This window comes from Camellia sinensis, chromosome 2 (genome assembly GCF_055761805.1).
Source record: "Camellia sinensis isolate YWXY chromosome 2, ASM5576180v1, whole genome shotgun sequence".
Taxonomy (NCBI): domain Eukaryota; kingdom Viridiplantae; phylum Streptophyta; class Magnoliopsida; order Ericales; family Theaceae; genus Camellia; species Camellia sinensis.
In genome coordinates, this window is record NC_138962.1 from 144728731 (window position 1) to 144754596 (window position 25866).

The 25866-nt window shown below is 37.1% G+C and overlaps 1 protein-coding gene across 6 annotated transcripts in view; it reads right to left on the reverse strand.

The window, feature by feature from the left end:
• LOC114298819 (F-box family protein with WD40/YVTN repeat doamin) overlaps nt 1-23893 on the reverse strand; it is a 46819-nt gene extending 22926 nt beyond the window's left edge. The window contains exons 1-5 of one of the 6 annotated variants that reach the window (XM_082915728.1): nt 23584-23893; nt 22024-22224; nt 20114-20168; nt 18821-18919; nt 15905-16059 (exon numbers count right to left, since the gene is read on the reverse strand). In XM_082915728.1, coding sequence (XP_082771854.1) covers nt 15905-16059; nt 18821-18919; nt 20114-20168; nt 22024-22224; nt 23584-23744 — 671 coding nt within the window. In that variant the 5' untranslated portion in view covers nt 23745-23893. The remainder of the gene's footprint in view (nt 1-15904; nt 16060-18820; nt 18920-20113; nt 20169-22023; nt 22225-23583) is intronic. The other 5 variants (XM_082915730.1, XM_028243449.2, XM_082915731.1 and 2 more) reach the window with 5 other exon arrangements.
• Between the last annotated feature and the right edge of the window lie 1973 nt (nt 23894-25866).

The window sequence follows — 25866 nt, forward strand, 5'->3', positions numbered from 1 at the left end:
TGAGTTCTCTCTTCTTTCTTATGAAGACTTCTTTGACTTCTAATTTCTCTATCTCTCTAGTCGATCTCTGATTTCTCTTTGATTTCTCCAATTCCTGATCCCTTTCTTTTGTGTGATGGTTGCCATATTTATAGAAGTCCATTCATGTGATAAGAGAGCCTTATCTCAATTTCAAATTTCAAATTGTTATGATAACACTGTGATGTTATCATAACGGACTAAGTTGATTGTGTTGATCTTCCAGATTTTATACCTTGTAGTGTTCTTGTAGGCTCCACAGGAGTCATCCTTTGGTTCAGAGTATTCTAATTCAAGTCTTGTAGGCTTCACATGTGACTTGAATATTTTGATTAACATTTTTAAAATATGACATTATTGTACCCTATCATATACTTCAATGGATCATATTGATGCTTTTAATAAGTGATTTCCTACAACATTTCTACCGTAGTCCCCTATGTGTCATCGACTGATTGACCTTGTCATTCTCCACATATTTGTTTGTTTAAGAGAAATCAAACTCAGGTTGTGATTAGGTTATCACTCCCTTTTATATTGATAACTAGAAACTTATATTAGAAGCCGTTAAGCAAAATAAGGAAACATACAACTAATGACAACTAATAACAGCTAATAAAAGATAATGCTATCACTCGCGCTCAAACTGGTACAAAAATCTCTTATGTCCAGCTTGTTAAGAGCATCATGAAACAGTTTGTTCCCAACTCCTTTTGTGAGAATATGAGCAAGTTGTTAGCCAGTTTTCACAAAAGGAGTACATATAGTGCCACTAGTGAGTTTTTCCTTAATGACATGACGATCAATTTCAACGTGTTTTGTCAGGTCATGCTAAACTAGATTGTGAACTATGTTGATAGCAGCCTTATTTTCACAATATAGCCAAATGGAATCCGTTTGATCAAGACCCATATCACTTAACAACTTAATCCACAAGAGTTCACACACACCTTGTGCCATGGCTCTAAATTCTACCTCTACACTAGACCTAGCCACCACGTTCTACTCAAGTGAAGAGGCATCAATAAAGAAATATAAGGTTGAGTCCGACCCAAAAGAGGATGAGCCTATGGAAGATCTAGTGGAGGTGATTGAGATTGAGTCTTCACTCTAAGAAGGAGCCCATAGAGGGGAGCACAGATGAGAGCATAGGAGATGCTGAGGCGGTTTGAGGATTGTGATATCCAAAATGGGCTGGAAATTAGTTCGCATGTATTTTGTTAGAATTTACCATAAACCTACCACCACTACCACCTCACCTACTCCACTAAACCTAACCCACTACACCACTACCACCTCCACTTCACCTACTCTCCACCTACTCCCAAACACACTCCTATATAATAGGAATCCTTGTAATTGTAATATACATATCAATAAATACAGATCTATCAATAATATCAATCATCAATACATATTTCATTCTCTCTATTTTTTTCCATACATTAAATTTGACTTGGTATCAGAGCTTGGTTAAGAACCTCGTAATTTCGCTTCACCGGCAGGCGGCAGCCTCGCCTTGGCCGCCTGCCGGACCTCAGCCCTCGTTATCGGAGCACTGTCTACTCTTCCCGTGGTCTACTCACTGTTTGCATGTACTCTTCAAGTTCTTCCTCGCTGTAGTTTCCTTCTGCACTGAGCTGACGTTTCATGTCCTCTTGAAGCTGGATCAAAGCAATTGCACCTGTTGCGGCTGCAACTTGGGATTTAATGAAGTGGCCTTTGTTTCTGAACCACTCAGCAATGAAAGGTTGAGTCGACCTTTCAGTATTTCGGCAAGCTTCTCTTCTCTTTCCCTTTGAACAACCCTCATTTTCTCTTGCAATTTTTTAGCAAACTACTCTCCTTCTGTAAAAATATCCAATGAAGCCATTGAGGCCATGGCAAGCTGGCCAATGTAATCCTCAAAAAGCTCACTCCCAAAGAGCATTGCAAAAAAAAAAAAAAAAATTGCAGCAGGATCAATGATTGCATCAGTTGAAATTCCAGACTTCCCACAAGCATCATAAGCCTGTCGTTGGGTTGGATCACTCAGCACTTGGGTCTCTTATCCCACAAGCATCATAAGCCTCTCTCTGGATCTCTTATCTCTCTCTCTCGGGTTGCATTTTGAGGGGGGGAAGCTGGGCACACATACACAAGCACACACACCATTCACACTGCCACATACACAGCACATGCACGACACCATTCACACCCATCCTTTCTTTTTATTTTAATACACACATCCACTACCTCACCTTTATTTTCATTATTATAAAGCACTATCCCCAATTTTATATAAACTTTTCTATTCTAAACTTTTCTCCACCACCCAACACCATCATCACATTTTCCACCTCCCATCTTTTTTAATATTTCAACTCGACTTGCCTCATTTAAAAAAAAAAAAAAAAAAAAAAAAAAAAAAACCAAAAACCAAAAATCCCAAAACCGTGGTTTTTACCAAAACCGTGGTCCCATCTTTTTTAATATTTCAACTCCACTTGCCATAATGATGCTGTCCATGCCTTGGATCCTCTTCTTATTCTTATTACAAAAAAAAAAAAAAAAAAAAAAAACAAACCAATTTCCATATTTGCACAACACACCATATTTTATTCATATTGGGGATCAACCCCGATCACACTTTTACAGCAAAAAAAAAAAAAAACCAAACCCAAACACCCACATCCACAGGCGGGATTTTTTCTTCTCTACTCTGCCGCTGGTCTCTTCTTTTTGCCTCCGTCCTGGGCGGTCCTTGACGGTGTTGCCTCTGTGTTTCCCACTCCACTGGGCACGATCACTACCCCCTGCTCCTCCACTGCAGCATATGGCGGCCCTCCAAATCGGAACATCACGGTGGCCTTCCGCTTCAGCTCCTTATTTTCTGCTTTCAGCACACTTATCTCTGCTCGCGGATCCTTATACATGCGTTGGAGCAGAGCCAGTTGGGCGTTTAAATGCTGCACCTCATTTGTCCTACTCTGCAGCCGGTTCGACAAGTTTGTGACCGCCGTCATGGTTTCCACACATGACTTCAAAGTATACTGATTGGCCTCCACATCCGACTGCACTGATTGGCCTCCACCTTTTGATGGCACGCCTTTTTATGGATTGGGCACGCCTTTTGATGGCACGTTTTTTGAAAAATTGGGCACACCTTTTGAGGGTGCGACTTTTTATGGGTCCGACAAGACTCTGTAAACTGTCCCGACATTGATTCTGGTTAGCTCCTTCAAGGGTCCGACAAGACTCTGTAAACTGTCCCGACATTGATTCCGGTTAGTTTCTACAAGGGTCCTGCAAGACTCCGTAAACTGTCACAACATTGTCTGCTACAACGGTCCGACATGACCCCATAAACTGTCTTCTACATCGGTCTGACACCGCCATCCAGTGTCCTCTACACCGTTATGACACCACCATACAGTGTCCTCTACAACGTTATGACACCCCATACAGTGTCCTCTACAACCAAGGTTTTAAAAAGCGGCCGCAACCGTTACGTAACGATGTTACGTAACGGTTTTGGCGGTTACCGCCACCCGTTACGGCCGTTTTTGCAGTGTGAATGAGATTCACAGGTGTGTCGGTTGTAGCGGCTATCGTAGCGGTCGTAACGGTGCCGTAACGGCCTGTTACGCACTGTTACGTAACGGTTCCAAACTATTTCTTTCAAAAAAACACAAAAAAAAGCTGAAAATGGGGGAAAAGGGATGGAGAGAAGAGGGAAGATAAAGAGAGAAAATGGAGGAGCAAGAGATAGAGAGAGAGAAAAGGGAAGATGAAGAACATGTTATTGATTTGTTGAAACTGTAAGACCTATGCTATTCTATTCAGTTGCTATCACTAAACCATTTTGTTTGTGTGTGTCTATCTATGTATTGTTTGAAAATAATAATAATAATAAGTGTGGTCATTATCTATTTGGCTTGGTAAAAATATGTATATATATATTTAGACTCTTATTTATTCTCTTACTTTTGTCATTGTTTATCTTATATATAATAGTTAGTGATTGATTTTTTGTATAATATAAAGTCATTAATTATTAAAATAAAATGTAAAAAACTCAGTTTATAGTTATTTAAAAATATGAAATATATTGAATCATATTTAAAAATTTACAAAAATTGATCAATATTTATTTTTAACCCAATAAATATGATCATGGAAAAAAAATATGCATATCGGTAAGTTTTTTTCAAATTGTGCGAAAAATAAAAAAATTCACGGTTTCGGTTACCGCAACCGTTACACTACGGCCTTTACACCCCGCAACCGCAACCGCGTCACCGCCACCGTTACGGCGACCGCAACCGCTTTTCAGAACCTTGTCTACAACGTTATGACACCACCATCCAGTGTCTTCACCAATGGTCTGACACGACCATACAGTGTCACCTATCCTCTTTTATTTTCTTGTTTTGTTCCTCTCTTCAAACTCAAGTTGGTTAGTTTCTATCCTCCTTGAGTTTGCGGGGGGCTGTTAGAATTTACCATAAACCTACCACCACTACCACCTCACCTACTCCACTAAACCTAACCCACTACACCACTACCACCTCCACTTCACCTACTCTCCACCTACTCCCAAACACACTCCTATATAATAGGAATCCTTGTAATTGTAATATACATATCAATAAATACAGATCTATCAATAATATCAATCATCAATACATATTTCATTCTCTCTATTTTTTTCCATACATTAAATTTGACATATTTGTTAGAATTTACCCACAGGAGGTTGTGCATGGAAGTCTAAAAATTGAGTGGGCACATATATTGGGCCTGTCCAAATCCTAAAGGAGGAGAACCCTTGGTTGTACCAATTAGGCCCCTTTCCCGATGGTTTCACTGAGAGGATGTGCAATCTCTTTGCATCTGGAGCATTCAATACCTTATGCCCAACCCAAATAGGATTGTGAAAACCAATGGTTTTGTTAATTTTAGAGAGATTGAAGGACCTACCAAGAAGAACCCATACCATTGTTAGGGTATTATGTGAATGAAATTGGTGTTTCTGTGAGAGAACTGTGACGATTCTTTGGACTTTTTCAAGCCACAAGGGAGCCGAAAGCCCTTGTGCGAAGGGACTATCCATGGTTGTTTGATTTCCTTGGTTAGAAACCTTGTGGGTAGACAAACTAGGTTGCTAATTGTTTTGTAAGCTTACAATGTCTAATTGCCTAGTTTAGTGTTTATCCTTTTCTGTTAGTATTGGTAGCTATGACGATGGTTTGTATTAACTGACTTAGTAAGGATATTTTGTGCTAGTTACTAGTTCATGTGTCTTATAATTTTTTTTTTAACAGCAACAAAAGAAGAATTTTATTCAAATAGAGAAAAAAGAAATACAAAGGACAAGAAGCCGTCAAAGGTGAAAACCAAAAAATCTACCAATCGCAAATAGACTTCCAATCGCTAGAATTCAAAAAAAGAGGAATTCCCCTAAATGGTGGGGCAGCTGAAGCCCAAAAAGATATAAGGAATCTGTTTCTCTCCCACATCGAATATACGTCAGTAATTTTGTTCTCAAAGATCCTCGCAGTCATTTCCAACCATATGACCTAGAAAAGAGCAAAAACTGCACAAAGCCCTAATACCTTTGCTTTTTTGTTTAGGCCTAAGAATCGAAAATCAATAGAGAGCATTGAACTACATGATTCTGGAGGCACCCAAGCAAGGCCACCCCAAGCAAAAAATTGCTATCACTGAACAGTGCAAATAAAGATGATTCAGACCCTCCTCCCCCTTCCTTACACAAAATGCACCATTGAGGACAAAGATAGCAATTAGGCCTCCTCTTTTGAAGGAACTCATTGGTCAAAATGTTTCCATGAACCAAGGACCATATAAAAACCTTCACTTTGAGAGGTGCAACAGACTTCCAGATTCTATTGTGAAGGGGGGAAAATGGAATATTTGGCTTTTCAATGATTTTTTCAAAAGAAGGATTTGCAAGAAAATACACCAGAAGTATGCAAAAGCCAAACGAATTCATCACCCAAGGAAGAATCCAACAATAAATGATCAATGCGAGACAAGGTGGAGGCTAAATCACTAGCCTCTCTATCAGTAAGATTTCTAGCAAAGCTAAGATTCCATGCAATTGGAGCCAAACTAGAGCACGCCAATGATGCAATGGAAAAACCATGAGAGTTTGCAACCCTATAAAGATCTGGGAAATCACTAGCAAAAGAAGAATTTCCAACCCAAATATCCTCCCAAAACCAAATCAACTCCCCATTTCTCACCCTTAAAGATAGAAATCTAGAGAAAGAGTAAAAACATGACATATCGACTTCCAAGGAGAACGACAATTACCCCTCAAAACCAAATGAATAGACCTACCATCATCATGAATCCCATACTTGCTCTTAATAATAGAATACCGTAATGAATCACTCTCCAAAGAGAAATCTCCATAGCCACTTTCCGAAAAGAGCAAGATTTCTTGCTACAATGTTTCCCTAAAGCAAGGCCCCCTTTATCCTTAGATAACGAAACAGTCTTCCATCTCACCAAATGCATCTTTTTGCCCTCATCCTTTCCTTTCCATTAAAAATCTCTCTCAATAGATTTAGCAATCCTAACCGGCACCTTGAATGAAGTCTTCTTTGAAAACTTCGATACCTTTAACTATTGTCTTTGTAAAAAAAATATATATATATATATAATTAATAATAATAATAAAATAAATAAATAAATTTACAAACAATTCTATCATGCAAAATGGCTAGGCGAGGGAGAAATAATAACAATGGTAACGGAGTGTCTGACGGCAATGTTGCTCAAATTATACATACAATAGCCAATAGTGTGGGCAATATAGCACCCCGAAACCGCGAGCAAAGCAAATTTGAAATGACTGCAAAATTTGAGAAATTACACTACCACAAATTCTTTGGTGGGTCTAATCCGTATGAAGCTGAAGCATGGCTAAGGCAAAATAAGAAGCTTTTAGACACTTCTGACATTTAGAATGAACAAGATTGAGTGACCATGGCAACATTTCAAATGGAAGGGGAAGCAGACCATTGAAGAGAAATGATTAAAAGTACACGACAAGTATAGACACTGACTTGGAGGCAGTGTTAGGACTTGTTTATGGAAAAATATTTCCCCAACTCGCTTAGGCAAGAGATAGTTCAAGAGTTCCTTCAATTAAAGCAAGGAAAAATGTTAGTGACCCAATATGCAAACCGTTTTGAGGCTCTCTCGAGGTATGCTTCGGGAATAGTATGAAGATGATAAAGTTAGGCGATTCGAGTGGGGTTTGGATACAAATATTAGGGTAATGTTGATCGCAGTATAGCTTTCCACATATGCTCAAATGGTGGATCGAGCCTTAATTGTGGAAAGTGAATTGGCAGATGCCGAGCGCATTCGAAGTCAGCAAGCAAGAAATAATAACTAACCATGAGGAGGAGGTCCAATTCGAAACACTAGAAACCATTATGCACCTGCACCCTATGCTGGTGGATTGGAGCAGTAGAAAAGGCAAAACCAAGGAAACCAACAATGAGGAAATTTTGCAAATGAATGAATAGGAAGGTGTTTCAAATGTGGTCAACCGGGACATCATTGGAATGAGTGCCCTCAAGGCGGAAGTGTTTTATGGATCAACAAGGGGCACAACAATAATGTCAACCAGGATAAAGGCCACATTTATGTTAAGACCAAACCTCCCTTGAACCCATCATGGAGGTTGGGCTAGCCCATGGTCCATGTCCATAACCTGACCTTGAAAACAAAAGTCCAAATGTCCCCTTCTTTCCATCTTTTTCAGCTTCATTCCAACAAACTATTTTTCTATCTTAAATCAATTGATAAAAAAAACTGCAAATGGGGCCTTTCCCTCTATTGGGTTAATTATAATTGAGAAAGACACATTCAGTTTGCTGATATGGATTAACTATGGTTATTCATAAACTAAGTGGACAAACTAAATAACAAGCACAAGACAAAGTAATCATACACAGAGACTCGTGGTATTAACATGGAAAACCCAAACAAGAAAAACCGCAAGACCAATCTAGGTCCGACTCAAATCAGCACTATTATCAACAGAACTGTTACAAGACGCAACAAACAGACCAAACTGTCCAATCCTCAACCTATGGACTTCAGCACTCCTGTTGAATCCACATAACCTGTTCCCAAGTGCTTGAACCACCAAGTATCAATGACTTAATATGTAATGCCCCAAATTTTATTAACCAATTACATTACCAAATTCCTTTATTAAAGTCCATTTCCAAGATATAATTGAGGAAGCAAGATAGAATAGTTAAACAATTGAGGTTCTCTCGTGTTCATATATAATGATTGAATGCCCAAATATTTAATTACAAATGCCAATAGGCTTACATTGAAAAAAATAAAATGAAGAAAACGAGAGGAGAGAAATTAACTCTCTTTACAACAAAATGGCATTCCTGCGTACAAGATGGACCCCTTGGCCAACAATTAATGAGACATCCTAATCTTGACACAATGCTCCGACTTTGTACTTGGAAAATGGTTAACATGGGATGAACACAAATGTCCAGTAGGAATTTCCATTTGCTCTCAAACAATAACAATCAATAGATATATATCATCATGAATGCTCAAGTGATAATTATACTATTGTCATCTTTATATATCAAAATATACATATATAGATATACATTTTCCGAAAGAAGTCATCTTTGACCAATCAAGAAAATATTTCTCGCTTTCCAAATCACCTTCCATTATTAAAATAAAAATTAAAAAACTTTACTTCATTTGTCCTTAAAACCCTTACGCAATCGGTTCCAATAATTTCATAGGTAATGGAGTACACTAAAACTAGCAACTATCATCAAGCCGAGCACCCCTCACAAAACAAAACCGATTTAAATTTCACTATATAAAGATCCAATAATACATTCTCAATGAGAATTTCCGTATACACCATCATCAGGCATCTCAACAAATATACATGCATCTATGATAAAACCTGAAACACATCCATACCTCATAGTGTCACCAGGCCCCACATCACAACCCCACTTTACCGGTGGCTAGCCGGAAGGAATGTGGTACTTCTGTATAGCCCAACTTGCTTTACCGGTGTGACAACCAAACCCATTCATGCATCATGTATATCTAATTGTTTACGCATTCATGTCATATGTTATGTACTTGTGTGACTTAGGACTTACTAGCATTAGAATGAGAAGAAGAAGAAGAAGTTTGAAAAGTTATGTTAGAATTTGTTTGCTATGTGATTTGTTTGCTATGTTAAAACTTGATTTGAGAATAGTAGAATGAGCCAATACCTTAAGTGGAGAGCTAAAAGACCTTAGTCTAATAAACTTGACCATTTCATGCTATTTGCAAATTTGCTAATTAGGATTAGTGTTAATTAAGTATGATTAGCGAACCTTAAAGCAGGATTAAGTATAAGCTTGATTAATTAGTTCTACCCTAGATTAGCTAAACTAAGTAAGATTAGCTAGTTAACAATGTTACAACTTTTGCCCCAGCCACACATAATAGAACCTCATGCCCAAATCAAACAAAAGGAAGAAGAAGCTGGAGAAATCAAGAATAACGGGAGAAGAAGAAGAAAGGAGAAGAAAAGAGGAAAAAAGGGGAGAAAATGAAGGAAAATTCAAAGGAGCTGAGGATTGAAGCCCAGAAATCCTAAGAAAATCACTACAAGGTAAGAAACTCAATCCTCTTCCATAAATTGATGTCAAAATCTAGATAAAAATTCATTAGAAACAAGTTTTGAGAAGATTAAAGTGAAAGAAAATAGGAAAGTTAGAAGTTAGGAAAAAGCTTGAAGATATGTTGAAAGAAAACATGTTTTGAATTGGTTTTGAGCTAGATTTGGTTAATACAATGGATATACCACAAACCTATATCATTTATCTACACTTAGGAAGCCTTAAAACTTGTTTTGATGGATTGAAATTTCTTAATCAAATCTTATCTTTTAGTTGTTTTCATCTCAAATTCATTCATACAAATATGTTTTCATTGGTTTTTGTTAAAACCTATCACCTACTTCACCCACTAAACCTAACCCACTACACCACTACCACCTCACCTACTCCACTAAACCTAACCCACTACACCACTACCACCTCACCTACTCCACTAAACCCACTACACCACTACCACCTCCACTTCACCTACTCCACCTACCACCTCCACTTTACCTACTCCATCTACCACCTACTACCACCTACTCTTCTATATATAGGAATCATTGTAGCATTCAATAATTCAACAATTACAAATATCAATCAATAATACAATTCTCTTTTTCTCTTTATACATTAAATTTCTACATGGTATCAGAGCAAGGTTAAGCACTTAGTATTTTTCGCTTCACCGGCGGGCGGCAACCTCGCCTTGGCCGTCCGCCGGACCTCAACCTAATCTGCTAAAATTTTTCTACACATACCTTGAAATTTCCTTTCTGAGTGCACTACTGTTCAGTCGCCGGAGACCACCACCGCTTGCACGTCGATGTCCCTTTGCCAAAGCTCCGTCGCGACACCGGCCTTCCTTGCGTCTGGTTTCAATCCCCTGCTATTCCAAGCCACAAAATAGGGCACGACTTTTGAGGGCTCGATATCTATATCCATGTATATCTTTTGGGCAGTCTATATACACACTCATACAGTGTCTTCTACACCGGTAACATGGTACAAGGGCCCAACCCTTCTTGATGCCCTCGACATGATTACAGAGCCCAAGAGGCCATCAGACAAGCCTCTTCGTCTCCCACTTCAGGATGTCTACAAGATTGGCGGTATTGGTAATTTGGCCCACTTTTTTGATCAACACCAGCATATAGTTTCAAAGAGATAACTATATTATATAATTTTTTCTATTTTAAAATATTTTTCCACCGTCCAAACCTTTTTTTTTTATCTTATATATATAAAAAATTGGATGGAACTCACGTGGGTGCTACTTTTTCTTTTTCTTCTTTCCACAGCCCAACTTTTCCTTGAACCTCAATTTTTTATTATTAAAAATAAAAAAATAAAAAATAAAAAAAATTCATTCCATCTAAGTTTTCTGCTCAGTCTTGTACCTTCAAGCCATTCGGATTTGCACAATACACTCATTTTATTTCTATCGGGATTTCGCCCGGATCACAATTTTACACCAAAAAAAAAAAAAAAAAAAAAAAAAACAACAACAACAACAACAACAAACCCAAACAACCACATCCACAGGCAGGATTTTTCTTCTCTACTCTGCCGCCGGTCTCTTCTTCTTGCCTCCGTCCTGGGCGGCCCTTGCCGGTGCTGCCTCCGTGTTTCCTACGCCGCCGAGCACGTTCACTCCCCCAAGCTCCTCCACTACAGCATATGGTGGACCTCCAAATCGGAACATCACGGTGGCCTTCCGCTTCAGCTCCTTGTTTTCTGTCTTTAGCACACTTATCTCTGCTCGCGCATCCTTATACATGCGTTGGAGCAGAGCCAGCTGGGAGTTTAACTGTTGCACCTCATTTGTCCTGCTCTGCAGCCGGTGCGACAAGTTTGTGACCGCAGTCATGGTTTCCACACATGACTTCAGAGTATACTGATTGGCCTCAATATCAGTTTGCACCGCCATTTTTTGCTCCACCGACCGCATCGGAAAGTTCAACGGAGCAAAACCAGAGGTGTTTGGTTGAGGTTCACGGGCCACCGCACCTGTTATCTCTCCTGTTGACTCGTTGAGGTCGGGAAAGAGAATGAGCAGACCACGGGAAGATGAGGCCATGTTCTTGGTAGCTGAACGGGAAGAAGAGGCCATGTTTTTTGGGTTGCTGAGTGTTTCCGAGAAGGGTTGGATACAGAGTATTTACAGATTGTTTCAGAATGACAAGTTCAGAGGTTTCAGTCTGGTTTGGTTTCCTCCGCCTCCGCATTGGTTTATATTGACACTGACGACGCGGCCGACACGCCGCTCTGTCGCTCACGTGCCTTGCCGCGTCTCCGGCTCACCTTTTGATGGCTCGACGCTTTCTGTCGGGCACGACTTTTGATGAAGTGGGCGCGCCTTTTGAGGGCGCAACTTTTGATAGCACGCCTTTTTATGGATTGGGCACGCATTTTGATGGCACGTCTTTTTATGGATTGGGCACGCCTTTTGATGGCACGCCTTTTTTGAAAAATTGGGCACACCTTTTGAGGGTGCGACTTTTTAAGGGTCCGACAAGACTCTGTAAACTGTCCCGACATTGATTCCGGTGAGCTCCTTCATGGGTCCGACAAGACTCTGTAAACTGTCCCTACATTGATTCCGGTTAGCTCCTTTATGGGTCCGACAAGACTCTGTAAACTGTCCCGACATTGATTCCGGTTAGTTTCTACAAGGGTCCAGCAAGACTCCGTAAACTGTCTTCTACAACGGTCCGACATGACCCCATAAACTGTCTTCTACATTGGTCCGACACGAGCCAGTGTCTTCTACATCGGTCTTCTACAACGGTCTGACACGACCATACAGTGTCTCCTATCCTTTTTTATTTTTTATGTATTTTCTTATTTTGTTACTCTCTCCAAACTCAAGTTGGTTAGTTCCTATCCCCCTTGAGTTTGCGGGGGGCTGTTAAAACCTATCACCTACTTCACCCACTAAACCTAACCCACTACACCACTACCACCTCACCTACTCCACTAAACCTAACCCACTACACCACTACCACCTCACCTACTCCACTAAACCCACTACACCACTACCACCTCCACTTCACCTACTCCACCTACCACCTCCACTTTACCTACTCCATCTACCACCTACTACCACCTACTCTTCTATATATAGGAATCATTGTAGCATTCAATAATTCAACAATTACAAATATCAATCAATAATACAATTCTCTTTTTCTCTTTATACATTAAATTTCTACAGTTTTACATCATATATATGCATATTAGGATGTTATAGAACATGTTTTGGGCTTAGAAAATGTGAAAAATGAGTTTGGCAGCCCTAGAACCACGAAGAACAGCCCAGCCCAGCCCCGAAATCCTGCTCTTCTCCCGTACGTGCGGCCAAAAGCACCGCACGTGCAGCACACCCCCCGCATGTGCAAAAATGGCCTTTGCACCTGCAGCCAGCCAACCCAGAAAACATTTCAAGACAGCTTTAATTGCACACACATCCCCACACGTGCAGCTAGGGTTCCACACGTGCAACCCTGTTCCACCACATGTGTGGATTTCAAGGGAGATGCCTGCTTCGTTTTCTTCAACCCTTAGGCCTCCTTATATGCGTTTTGAACCTATAAGTCAAATACACTTAGAAACCAATCTAAATTTAGAATAAGAAAGAAAAACTAAAGTTAAATTTAAGAACCGATTTGCTATGTTAATGTGTAGGAAATCCAATGTGTTTTGTTCTTGTTTCTGTAAGCCAAGTCTTGAAGAAGTTAAACCTTTGAGCAAGGAGCCAATTGTGAGGAGTAGTGTAGTAAAATTATGTTCATTTAAATTATGATTCGAAATACAAACATATGATATGTTTAGAAGATTATGCTCAAGGTTTTAAAAAGCGGCTGCAACCGTTACGGTTTTGGCGGTTACCGCCACCCGTTACGGCTGCTTTTGCAGTGTGAATGAGATTCACAGGTATGTCGGTCGTAGCGGCTGCCGTAGCGGTCATAACGGCCTGTTACGCACCGTTACGTAATGGTTCCAAACTATTTCTTTCAAAAAAAACACACAAAAAAAAGCTGAAAATGGGGAAAGAGAGATGGAGAGAAGAGGGAAGATAAAGAGAGAATGGAGGAGCAAGAGATAGAGAGAGAGAAAAGGGAAGATGAAGAACATGTTATTGATTTGTTAAAACTGTAAGACCTATGCTATTCTATTCAGCTGCTATCACTAAACCATTTTGTTTGTGTGTGTCTATCTATATATTGTTTGACAATAATAATAATAATAATAAGTGTGGTCATTATCTATTTGGTTTGGTTAAAATATGTGTATATATATATATATTTAGGCTCTTATTTATTTTCTTACTTTTGTCATTGTTTATCTTATATATAATAGTTAATGATTGATTTTTTATATAATATAAAGTCATTAATTATTAAAATAAAACATAAAAAACTTAGTTTATAGTGATTTAAAAATATGAAATATATTGAATCATACTTAAAATTTTACAAAAATTAATCAATATTTATTTTTAACCCAATAAATATGATCATGGAAAAAAAATATGCGTATCGGTAAATTTTTTTCAAATTGTGCGAAAAATAAAAAAATTCACGGTTCTGGTTACCGCAACTGTTACACGACGGCCTTTACACCCCGCAACCACAACCGCGTCATCGCCACCGTTACGGCGACCGCAACCGCTTTTCAGAATCTTGTTCATAACACAAAAGGTTTCATTTCAACCTATTACTCCTAAATCCTACAACAAATAATTCCATCATCCACAGATGGCCAAGGACAAAACCTCTAAACAAAGAAATAACGTAAACTCTCATAATCTCAATATCCTTCACCTTACCCAAGTCCAAGTAAGCATTCACATTAACAAGTAACTTTTATAATTAATTACATTAATTCCAATCATCAACATAATATAAGTTTCATACCAATAATTAATCTCTCTCATTCACAACTTCAATCCCAAGAATTTAGTTTAGATTCATCACCCGTCATATGATACATAGCTTCTATGATTTAATTTCCATTAATCTCATTTCAAAAAAAATTAATAACCAAGTGAATAAAATTAAGGTTTTTCACTTTAAATTGCTCAAACATGTTCTAATAGCTTAAAACCTCCAAAATCCCCAACAAATCATAAGTTTAACTTCTTTTATTTCAAAATCCTAACTTTCTCCTACATATTTTTCGAAAATCTCTTCCCAAAGTTATGTTTTTTATGCAATAGAAAATAGCACATAGCCATCTATACGAAAGTATTGAAAATAAGTAAGAAATCCCTACCTCTTGAAGAGAGAAAAGAAAGCTCAAAAATCCGCCGGCGATGAAAAGACGATCCGCTCAGATCAAGAGGAAGCTCTCGCCGCGCTCTACATATAGAACTAGGGGTCAAAGATGTTTAGAAATAGATGAAACCATGGGTTAAAGAGCTTGGAAGTTCAAAAATGGCGGAAAGAGAGATGAGAGAGAAAAGTGAAGAAAAATGGGCCAAAAGCGACTTTTAAATGACTAATGTCGAACAGACCGCTCAAGCGGTCAAAACTGCACTCAAGCAGTGAATGAAAGCTTTCAGTATCTATACTTTCTTGAACAGACCGCTCGAGCGGTGAAAAATGCGTTCGAGCAATGAATCAAGGCTTGCAGTATCTCAGACAATTTTGAAAAACAGAGCTGGAAGGGTCTATAGACCGCTCGAGCAGTCAATCTTGTGCTCAAGCAAACTATGCCCACAGCTCAAGTACACAAATTTCGAACAGGCATAACTCTCTCGTCCAGACTCCGTTTTAGGTCGTTTTTGTGTCTAAATCGAAACCCCGGAAATAAGCTTTCCAATGGTTCTAGCCTCATGTCGAGATTCAAAGTGTGGAGAGAGAAAATGATAAAAGAGTGAAGACTATTCAAGAACAACTATTGGAATATGGAGTTTTTTATCCAATCTCACCCAACCATTATGGTAACGCCTCAACCAAGACTCAAATATGAACTACGAAGGTTATCAATTATGATAATCAAAGATCAAATATAATTCTGTTAGAGCATCCCTAACAGTCTCCCTAAACCCACCGCTTACCTATTTTAAGGGATTGAAATCCCAAAATACACCTCCATCAGTTCTCCTAAACAGGCCCCCAAATATAAGTGTTGCTACAATGACTCCCCATTTGTGGGGAGGCACTGTAGCTCCCTTATATCTGATAAAAGACGTGAAGGGATACCTTTTCGGAAGGCCTCCCGGACGTCCGCTTAGATGTCCAATGATTGCACTGTAGCTGAAGAAAAAAAAAACACAAAATTGGCCTGACTGGTCGACCGCTCTGCTTTGCTTCTGCTTTCCATGTGCTCCTTTGAATGTGCTGCTGCTTTGCTTTACCTTCATAATAATTAAAAATATTATTTTAATAAAATAGAGAAAGTGTTGCTGCTTTGCTTTCATAATAATTAAAAATATTATTTTAATAAAATATAGAAAGAATAGGGAGTTTGTTGGGGGAGGTAGATGAAAAAGTGATTTCTAAAATATGGAATGAATTTTTTAATAATATTTTAAGGTAAAATTTAAGTAAACTGGTGGGGATGCTCTTATACCAAGAAGTACGAAGTGCTACATGATACTCCAACAATGCCTTCGGAATTCACCAAGGACTTAGAACAACCTTCAATCAAAAAATGAGAAGCTTGGAGAGTTGTAATCTTTAGCACAACAGCATAAACTGATGATTGTATCTTGCAAAACATATTTTGCTAAGAAGCATGGATACGGACACATGACACGACACGAATACAACACGGACACGTTGACACGTTAATTTTCAAAAAATGCAAGACACGACACGTGGGGTACACACATGAAATATATAATTTTATATATTTCTTATATGTTATATATATGAATTTATCATTCAAAGATAATAAAAAATGTAATATGACACTAATTCTTATAAATTTATATGGTTTTTGTTTTGTTATTGTATCTTAAGTTATTTTATTCAAACTTATAATTAGTTTCACATATGTCTAATCGTTAGACACGTTTGTTTAAACGATTGACATGTGTGTCCTTCAAGTATCCAACGAGTGTCCAAGTCTGTCGGACACGTGTCCTAAGAGTGTCCAAAGAGTGTCGGTGTCCAACACGGACACGACACGGATACGTCACCTTCTTAGAAGTGTTTGTGCTTGTTAGATATTTTACCCTAGGCCTCTATTTATAATTCAAGTGTCCGAGAATATCTGAAAGACCTCTCTAAGGTCTCTCCATATGATAAACTGCTTATATCTCACAAAATCAGCACCTTCGCTCAAGCCCATAAACCGATGATTGTAATCCCACTCGAGCACGCCCTGACACCGCTCAAGCACACTTTTTCTAGAAATGTTGAATACATCCTCCGCTGCATTAAAAGCTTGTACTGTGCTGCTTCTCAAACTTGTGTTGTGCTTAGCATTGTTTGGACCCACTTGATAATGTTAAGATGCTTGCAATCCTTGTTGATGTAAAGCACTTGAATCCAAGACTAATGCAAATTCTTTAATGACTCGAACACCAACTTAAATCAAAATTACAACTTGACTCAAACCCCAACTTAAATTAAAATTACAACTCGATTAGGACTTGTTTTGTCAACAAAATTTCCAATCCAAATAGAACACTGACAATAATCAATTATTATGTTACTAAAGACCACTAAAATATGGAGTATAGGGTTTCTTAGGGTGCAGGAAAGGGATAATAGTTTTCACTAAATGGCTGGCCCAATTTTTGCTCTAATGTTTTTCAAAATGGACTCATTACACAAATGGTCCCTGATGTATGCATTATGTGGAATTTTGCTCCCCATTTTCAATTGTGTCAATTTAGTCCCTAAAATATGACATGCGTGTTCATGTGGTCCCCATTCCTGATGATGTTTCAAATCACTAATGGAACCAAGGGTATTTTTGGAGGAACCAACAAACTATGCCCTTTGTGGCACTTTTATCTCACCCATGTTCCGTTAGTGTAATTAGTTTGGTAGTTCCTCAAAAAATACCCTTTCTTTCCGTTGGTGATTTGGAACACCGTCAAGCATATTTTGGAGACTACATTGACTTGGGCCTCATTTGTCAATAGGCTATTTTAGTCTTAAAGCTAGTACAAGTTATCACATCACTCTCTCTATTTTTCTACATGTCTTTTCTTTAAAAGTCAAAAAAACACTAAAATAGCCAATTCCCAAACGAGCCCTTAATTGGAATATTAGTGACCAAAATACCATAGGGCACATTCATTGGACACCATTAGTGTAATTACTCCTTTAAAAACTTAGCAAATGTGAAAATAAATTTAAAATGCAAAGACTCATACATCTTTTACTTTCAATTCAATAAATCACAGAAGCAACAAACTTCTTCTTTTCTCTTCTTTTTTTTTCCCCTTTTTTTTGGGGGGGAGATTAGTAACAAAACAAAATTATTAGAGAATATGCCAAGGGGGCACGAATCTTATACAATCACAAGAAAAAGAAAAATACGGGAAACAAGAAAAGAGTACAAACATAGACCCAAAATGTGATCCAAAAGATATCCGCTACCAACAAATAAACATCAAAATTGCACCACTTTTGCAAAAAATGCTCTCTCATCTTTTATGTCATCGACTGCCAGTTTTCTCAGGGGAAAGAATCAAGAAAGATAAGTTGATCACAAAGAAAGATGGTTATCACATTTGTTCCAATCATGTAGAACCACGCAAGAAAAATATCGAAATACCCATATAAAGGCATAAATGCACATCTGCACATGCATCTAAACAACCACAAACACCTGTGCAGACATAACAAATACAAATACATATATGACTGAGTGCATGAGCAGATGTGAGAGATTGGTGTGCCTTTTCTTCCTTTTGGAAATGGGGGAAGGTGGGAGGAGGATAAACACTTGTGTCGTAATGCAGGGATCGTAACTATATACCTCCCCTTTGGGAATGGCAACCTGAGAGTTAACTGTTGAACTTTAACAACTAGTGATCAAAGATTGATGTGTAATTTGCAAGATGAACAATAGGTGTGAAGCGATTGCAAGAGGTGGACAAGAATAAGGTTTCATATTCATAAAAACCATAAAGAAAGAAGTTTATTTCTTCATGTTACCTTGCTCTCGTCGAAATCAAAATCAACTAGAGGAGCTCTATCTGGGAGGGAAAATTCATCCAAACATTTGTAGTTTTCCGCTGACCAAAGCCGCATAACCTGCAAAATTAGAAATGAAACAATTATAGTTAGGTGCATACCGCCTTCCCAATATAAGGAAACAAAACAGGACTAAAAAATAAAAATAAATGTGTGTATATATATGAATCAGTTGATACGGACAATGTGATGTAGTATGTAAATAATCTTACAGATTCCTAGAAACTAGAGCACTAAATGAAGACTAGTGGACAGAAAACCGAAAGACCAAAGTCACACAAAACAATAAACAAAATTGCACAAGGAGAAGGCCCAAAAGAATGCAGGTTGGGCTAGCAATAACAGAAATGTATGCCTATATTACTCAAAAATTATCACCGCAATAAAGATGTATTTGACCAGCCAACACAAAGTTGCAACAAATTTTTCCCAGCCTTGTCACTAACCTATGGCAATTTGAGAGTGTTTAATGAATCATTTAATAAACCCAAGTTTCCTGGCAATTTTTTTTTTTTTTTCTTTTTCAGATGGGGAGTTTGCAACTTGGAGTAGAGGGAAATGATGTCAGGCAAATTGGAATTCATGAATGCAATAAAACACCAGTCCAAAACATTAAGGAAACCACACAAAAAGAAAATATTTGGAAGCCAGAAATAAAAAATAAAAAATAAAAAAACTTCATTGAGATAGAAAAACACCAATGGTTTTTTTTTTAAATAAAAAATAGGAATGCCTCTAATCAAGAAAAGAGTTGCAGAGTGTGTAGAGGTCTAATAGGTGGTTTTAAAACCATGTTCACACTCAAAATTGCCATTTGATAAACATATTGACACCCAAGCAACTACAAAGCAACATCCTTCAATGGGGCAATATTTTTAAGAGATATCCTCTGTAGCAATATTAGAGCATCTTTTAATAATAACACCATCTAACCCATAATCCAGGCGAAGTTGAAGTTATTAACATGTTCATCTTGCCCCTTAACTATAAGAAAAACAAGTCTCTTGATCAAAATCTTGATTATTGCCTTCCCAACTTTATGGTTGGTGTTGGCTGCAGATCCACAGGAAAACTAGATGAACTTTGTTCAATAATTATTTAGATACACTTCCTCCCTCAAAAAAAAATTAAAAAATTAAAAATATTAAAAATATTAAAAAAAATTAAAAATTAAAATAAAGAAGAAAAAAGAGTTCCACTAACAGTTTATGGAGTAATAATTCCTACGGTACATAGTGTACATAGGGACCATACCTTATCACCTACACCAGTAAGAATCAATCCTGTCTTCATTCGACACTGGTCAACCCTAATAGACAGATAATTAGAAGAATGATACATACACATACCAAGCATACATAAAAGTTTTTAATACATCTCAAGATATAACAAGCTGTAATAGCTTTGTAGTAAATTGATTTCTTGTTTTCCCAACAGTAATGAGGAATAAATGCACAAAATTGGAGGTTCAATTTTGTTGATGAGTGTTAGAAACATTGTTTAATACAATTCACCAAACTCTCTTTGGCAAAAAATGTCATATACCCCCATCCAAAAGAATCTTCGCTTGAGGACTTATCAACAACAGTACTGGCTTTCCTCTTTCTTTTCCTTTATCCATACTCTCACCGAAGACAAAGAATACATATTTTGCATTAAGAAAATTAAATAACATTGTCTACTATGGTGTTTGGAAGTCCAAAAACTGTTTAGATCAATCAATTATGGCTTAGATAGTGTGTGAAACACCACCTAGGAGGCCAATGTGGAGAAATAACATAATGTATTTCACTCCTAACCAAGAACATTATTAGAGATAAAATAAAAATAAAAAATAAAAAATTAAATAAAGGGCCCAGTTGATTCAAATTTCATTAGACAATCCAATTACAGAAATAGAACTCTGAATTTATGAATTATCATCCAATTTCCGATATGACACAAAAAATATTTTTAAAAAATATAATAGTTTCCAACCAAACAGATATAGCCCAATCAATTATATGTAATGGTTAAGATATTTACTATGCCTTTTTTGTAGATGTTAGATTTTATATTTATTTGTGCATATATATAAGGCTACACATTGAAAAACAAATTGAGGTCGAAATTCAAGAATTCATTGATGATGTGAGGGGATGTGACACATGCAAACAATTAAAAGGCAAACTTGGGAGTTCCATACAGGAGTCAAGATCCTCTAGAGTGATTTTTCTCAGAGTGATTGTAGAGAGATAATGTTAGGCTTTGAGAGTTGGAAAGTGAAATGATATTGTACCCTTAACTTTGGTATCAACCATCCAAAAAATCACTCTAAGATCACTCTAAGAAAAATCACTCTAGAAGATCCTCACTCTCCATACAGGAGCTGCTTGGGACTTTTTTGTGGTCTAAGGCCTCGTTTGGGAACAGGCTATTTTAGTAACTTTTTGATTTTTTGGCGAAAATATGAGGTAAAAAAAAATTAGTATGTTTGGGATGACTTTTTGGTTTTTTACGAAAAGATGTGCAAAAAGTAAAGAGAAAATGAAATCTTTGACTTTTTTGTATAGTTTGTTGGATTTTTGGCTTTTTTTAATGACTTTTTGACTTTTAGGCTAAAAATTGATGTTCCCAAAGTTTGGTTTGTAAGTTTTATTTAGTGTTTTCTAAGCTGGAATGCTGCTGGTCTATTTGGTGATTTCTAAGTTTGGTTTAGTCTTATTCCAGCTTTAAGATTATGTAATCCAATCCTACCCCTAAAGGATGAAGCCTGAAGTATTTAAGTTGAAATTCTTCTGTGTATATAAAATACATTTTTATATCACTATCATCCCTTAAATTCTTCCATTCCTAGTTGACAAGCCTTTTTTCCTCACACAGTGCCCTAAAATAGTTATTACTTCAAATTCTAACAACAGTTTTTTTTTTTTTTTTTTTTTTTTCTGAGAATGCAGTAACATTTGTGTTTAAAATCAAGGCAATTTGAAACCTTTTTGGTTATGCCAATACCTGTACTTCACATTAAAATTAGTCAAGATCATAGAGATCAAATAAATTGTGATTAATATGTAAAATCCATGATATAAATACAGTACATGGTTGATTATAGAACTCCATGCCTTATTTCTAACAGATAACATCCAATGAGCAAAAAACTATGAGCATAAAAAAAAAAGATTTACCCAACTGAATGACCTTTCCACTGAAAAACATTGATGGGACCTTCTTGCATAGAGAACCTATGGCAATCCATAGCCAGCTTCTGCAGATGTAAGTTCAATAATCTTTCTGAACTGGTAGACAAATCGAAAGTACTGCCAGAATTCTTCTGTTGCTTGCAGTAAAGTGTTTGCAGTAACTTGGATTTGGAAATAATTATATTCCTTCAGAGGTTAAAAAAAGAAAAGAAAAGAGAAGGAAAGAAAAAAACAAGAGTCGTCAGCAATTTTGCAAGTAAAAAAAGGGATCCAAAAAAACAGCATGAATTATAAAAAGAACTGAATGGTGTCAAATAATCCCATTGAAATTCATTTAAAATAAATAAATGAAACCTAAAAGTGTCCAATTCAATATTAAGGAAAATAAAGAATTCTCATAGAAGCCTACTCTATTTTCTGAGAAGGGTGGGTTAAGAAACTTTTATTACATAAAAAATTAAGTCAAAATCTTACCAGCAGAATTTCTTTTTTCTTATTTTTTTTTTTAAACTGACAAAATTAGTTTTATTTTCTTCTAATATAAGGTTAACCTAGTAGGTTTGGGTAAAAATTCACATAATTTGTTCTTCATGTTTGTCGTGATCAGTGTTTTTAGCCAAATTTATACAAAAGATACATTCTAACAACATGTTATGATGAGGTCGGTCTCTATAGTCTACGATTGAAGGTTGATAATTAGAATTTTTACTTCATCTTCTGAAGGACATCAAAACACTGCCCGGTATAGAAGTTAGTTCAACCATTTTTTAAGCTCAAGGTAGTCTAAAAATTAGAAACAATGAGCATAGTTCAAAATGCCAATAAACTTCACACAGGGTTCTTGCTCTGATGAAATCATCAGTATCGCTGCAATGAAGATTCTGAAACCCTAAAATAAAGACAGAAACTAACCATATGTTCCACTTCATTATCCATATAAGCCTTTTAACTCCATCTAATTAATGCCACAAAATACAGTAGTTCTGACCAAACTCAAATCAATCAACTAATAGGGAAAATACAATGGTACACACCCCAAACTAAAAGATAAAATGATATACCTTCATGCTTTCTTAGTCATATAACTTTATAAAAAAAAAAAAAAAAAAAGTTATCATAACTAAACATACCACCATGAACCATAAGTAAAGAACACATCAGTTATAACTAAAATAATGTAAGAAAATTGAAAATAGCATAACTAGGTGTCATATTAGAATTTCCCAACTAATAGACCTAAAACTGTTCTGCATAACATTAGCCTAACTGGTCATACCCATGTCTTATGGAATTGCAATATATAACTCAATCAATCTTTAAATTTGGCTTTTTTTCTAGAACATTGAAAAAATAACCATAAATTTTAAGAGAATCTGGTTGAAATAGCATAATTTGAGGTAACATGCAGTTTGGGTGCTTAAAAGTTGTATGAAATAGGAAATAGAAAATAGAAAGAAGAAACTGTAAAATTTTCTACGCCGTTTCACAACTTTCCTGTGTTTTCTGGGCAACCAAACGTATATGAAAGTGAAGGAGAAGGGGTACCAGGATTTGCAGACGGCAGAGCAGCGAACGAGGTCGAGGAGGTCGAGGAAAGAGAACAGAGTAGAGAGAATGTCGTGGCTGAGGGCATAGATAGTGGTCCGATGTCTTGTGCTCCTCTTCTTTTTCGACGGTGGGTGGCCTCCGGTGGTAGTGGCGTCCATTGTCGACCTCGCTCCCCTCAATTTCTGAGTTCCCACCGTCAAGCCAGACTTGACCCGTCCCGCAAAGCCATCGCCCCGACCCAAACGATCTTAAATACTACATACTTTTGATTTTCTCCAATTACGAATATTGTAGCCCGGTTGGGAGTCGAATTTGGCGTAGAATACTTAGGGCTAGTTTGGCATGTACTAAATAAGTCAAAAAGTCACTATCTTATTTAAGTCACATTATCTTATTTAAGTCACATCATTTTATTTAAATCACATCACCTCTCTAACACATCACATCAAACCCAACCCAAACCCACCAATAAGTCAAAAAGTGCACTTTTTTAGGACATCCCAAACCAACCATTAATAAAAATATAATAATTAATAAAATAAAATGTTATATTTAAATTATAATTATTTTATTTTTTATTTTTACAACTGTCAGTCAATTACAAAAAAAAGTTAATTATCTTTATAAACACAACTTTTTTAACTAGGATTAAAAGGCCAACTAAAATAGTCTATTCTCAAAGTGGGACTATATTTGGGTTTCAAATTTTATTAATTTCACCTTCTATTAAGTTAGCTTGGGAATTAGCTTTTTTGGTATTTTTTGAATTTTTACAAAAATATGTGTAAAAGTAAAAGTGTGTTCGGGCGATAAATCCAATTTTGACCTTTCATTGCCCGTTGGTCTTGGCGCTCAAACTATTCATAAGGACAAGGTGGTGCAAAATTATCACACTACCTATGTATGTAGGGGTGTGCGCGGTGCGGGTCGGTGCGGTTTGAGAGAAAAATAGAAATCGTATGGCGGGTGGCAGATTGATAAAAGTGTCACTAGAATTTGCTATTTTCCTTATCAAAAATCGGCGGTTCGATTGGCAAATAATGACGGATTTGCCTTGGCGGTTTGGGCAGATTGGCGGTTTATAAAAAATATAATTCAAATTACAAAACTTAAATCAAAGAGTAAAAAAAAGACGAGAGATACCGTGATGTTAAGCATCTTGCGAAGCTTGTTTCTGATGCAGCAAGTGTAGCAACAACATGATAATATCAACGACTATGCCATCAGTTCATTACAAGCATCTGTGGAAGCTACAATGATCAAATACAATACATAAAATTAATATCATTCAGGGTTTACAATATATTGAAAATGTTTACCATTGAAAAGTATTTAGATTGAAAAGTGAGCTGATGCAAGTTTGCAACATGGCCAGAAAAAAAAAAAGATTGAAAAGTGAATTGGAATCCAATTTTATTTTGGATTACTGACATCTTGAATTCCCTTCGAACAGTAATGTAATACTATATTCTAAGGTATAGAACAACAAGCAAACTTAAGTAAAAAAGAATTTTTAAAATCTTATAAAACATGATTTAATAGCGGTGCGGGTCGGTGCGGTTTGGAAGAAAAATAGAAACTGGCGGATTGATAAAAGTGTTACTAGAATTTACCATTTTTCTTACCAAAAACCGGCGGTTAGATTGGCAAATAATAACGAATTTGCCTTGGCGGTGCGGTTCGGTGCTGTTTTGGCGGTTTCGGCGGTTTCGGCGGTATTATGCACACCCCTATATGTATGTATATTCTATCAGCACTCCCATTTATTTCCAACCCCCATTTTCCAATAACCTCTTTATCTCTATCTATATATATATATATATATATATCTCTCTCTCTCTCAAACTTCATTGTCCTCCGTCGCAACGTCGCAACACCTCCTCTACTGTTATCCATCGTAGTACTACCGCACCTCATCCATCATCCTCTGTCACTGCACTGCCATAACACTTCTTTATCTCTCTCGTTTTCGTTTTTCTCTCCTCTGACTCCAACTCTTATCTCTCTTCTCTAATCTCCGATCTTTACCTCGGTGACTCAAATCTACAACTCAAGCGAGTCAACCTCACTTAGATCTATTTGTACAGAAATTAGCAGAGTCCGCTCACTATGGAAGCCATGGTTGCTATGGCGGACATCGACCGTTGCCATATTGATGCTAATGAATAAAGATCAAGAGAGCGATGTAAAGCCAGTGCTTCAAGTGGTAGACCTGAGGTTGATGAACACATAAAAACAGAGCAACGAACTCTCTGATGATTCAAATCTCTAGCAAAGTAT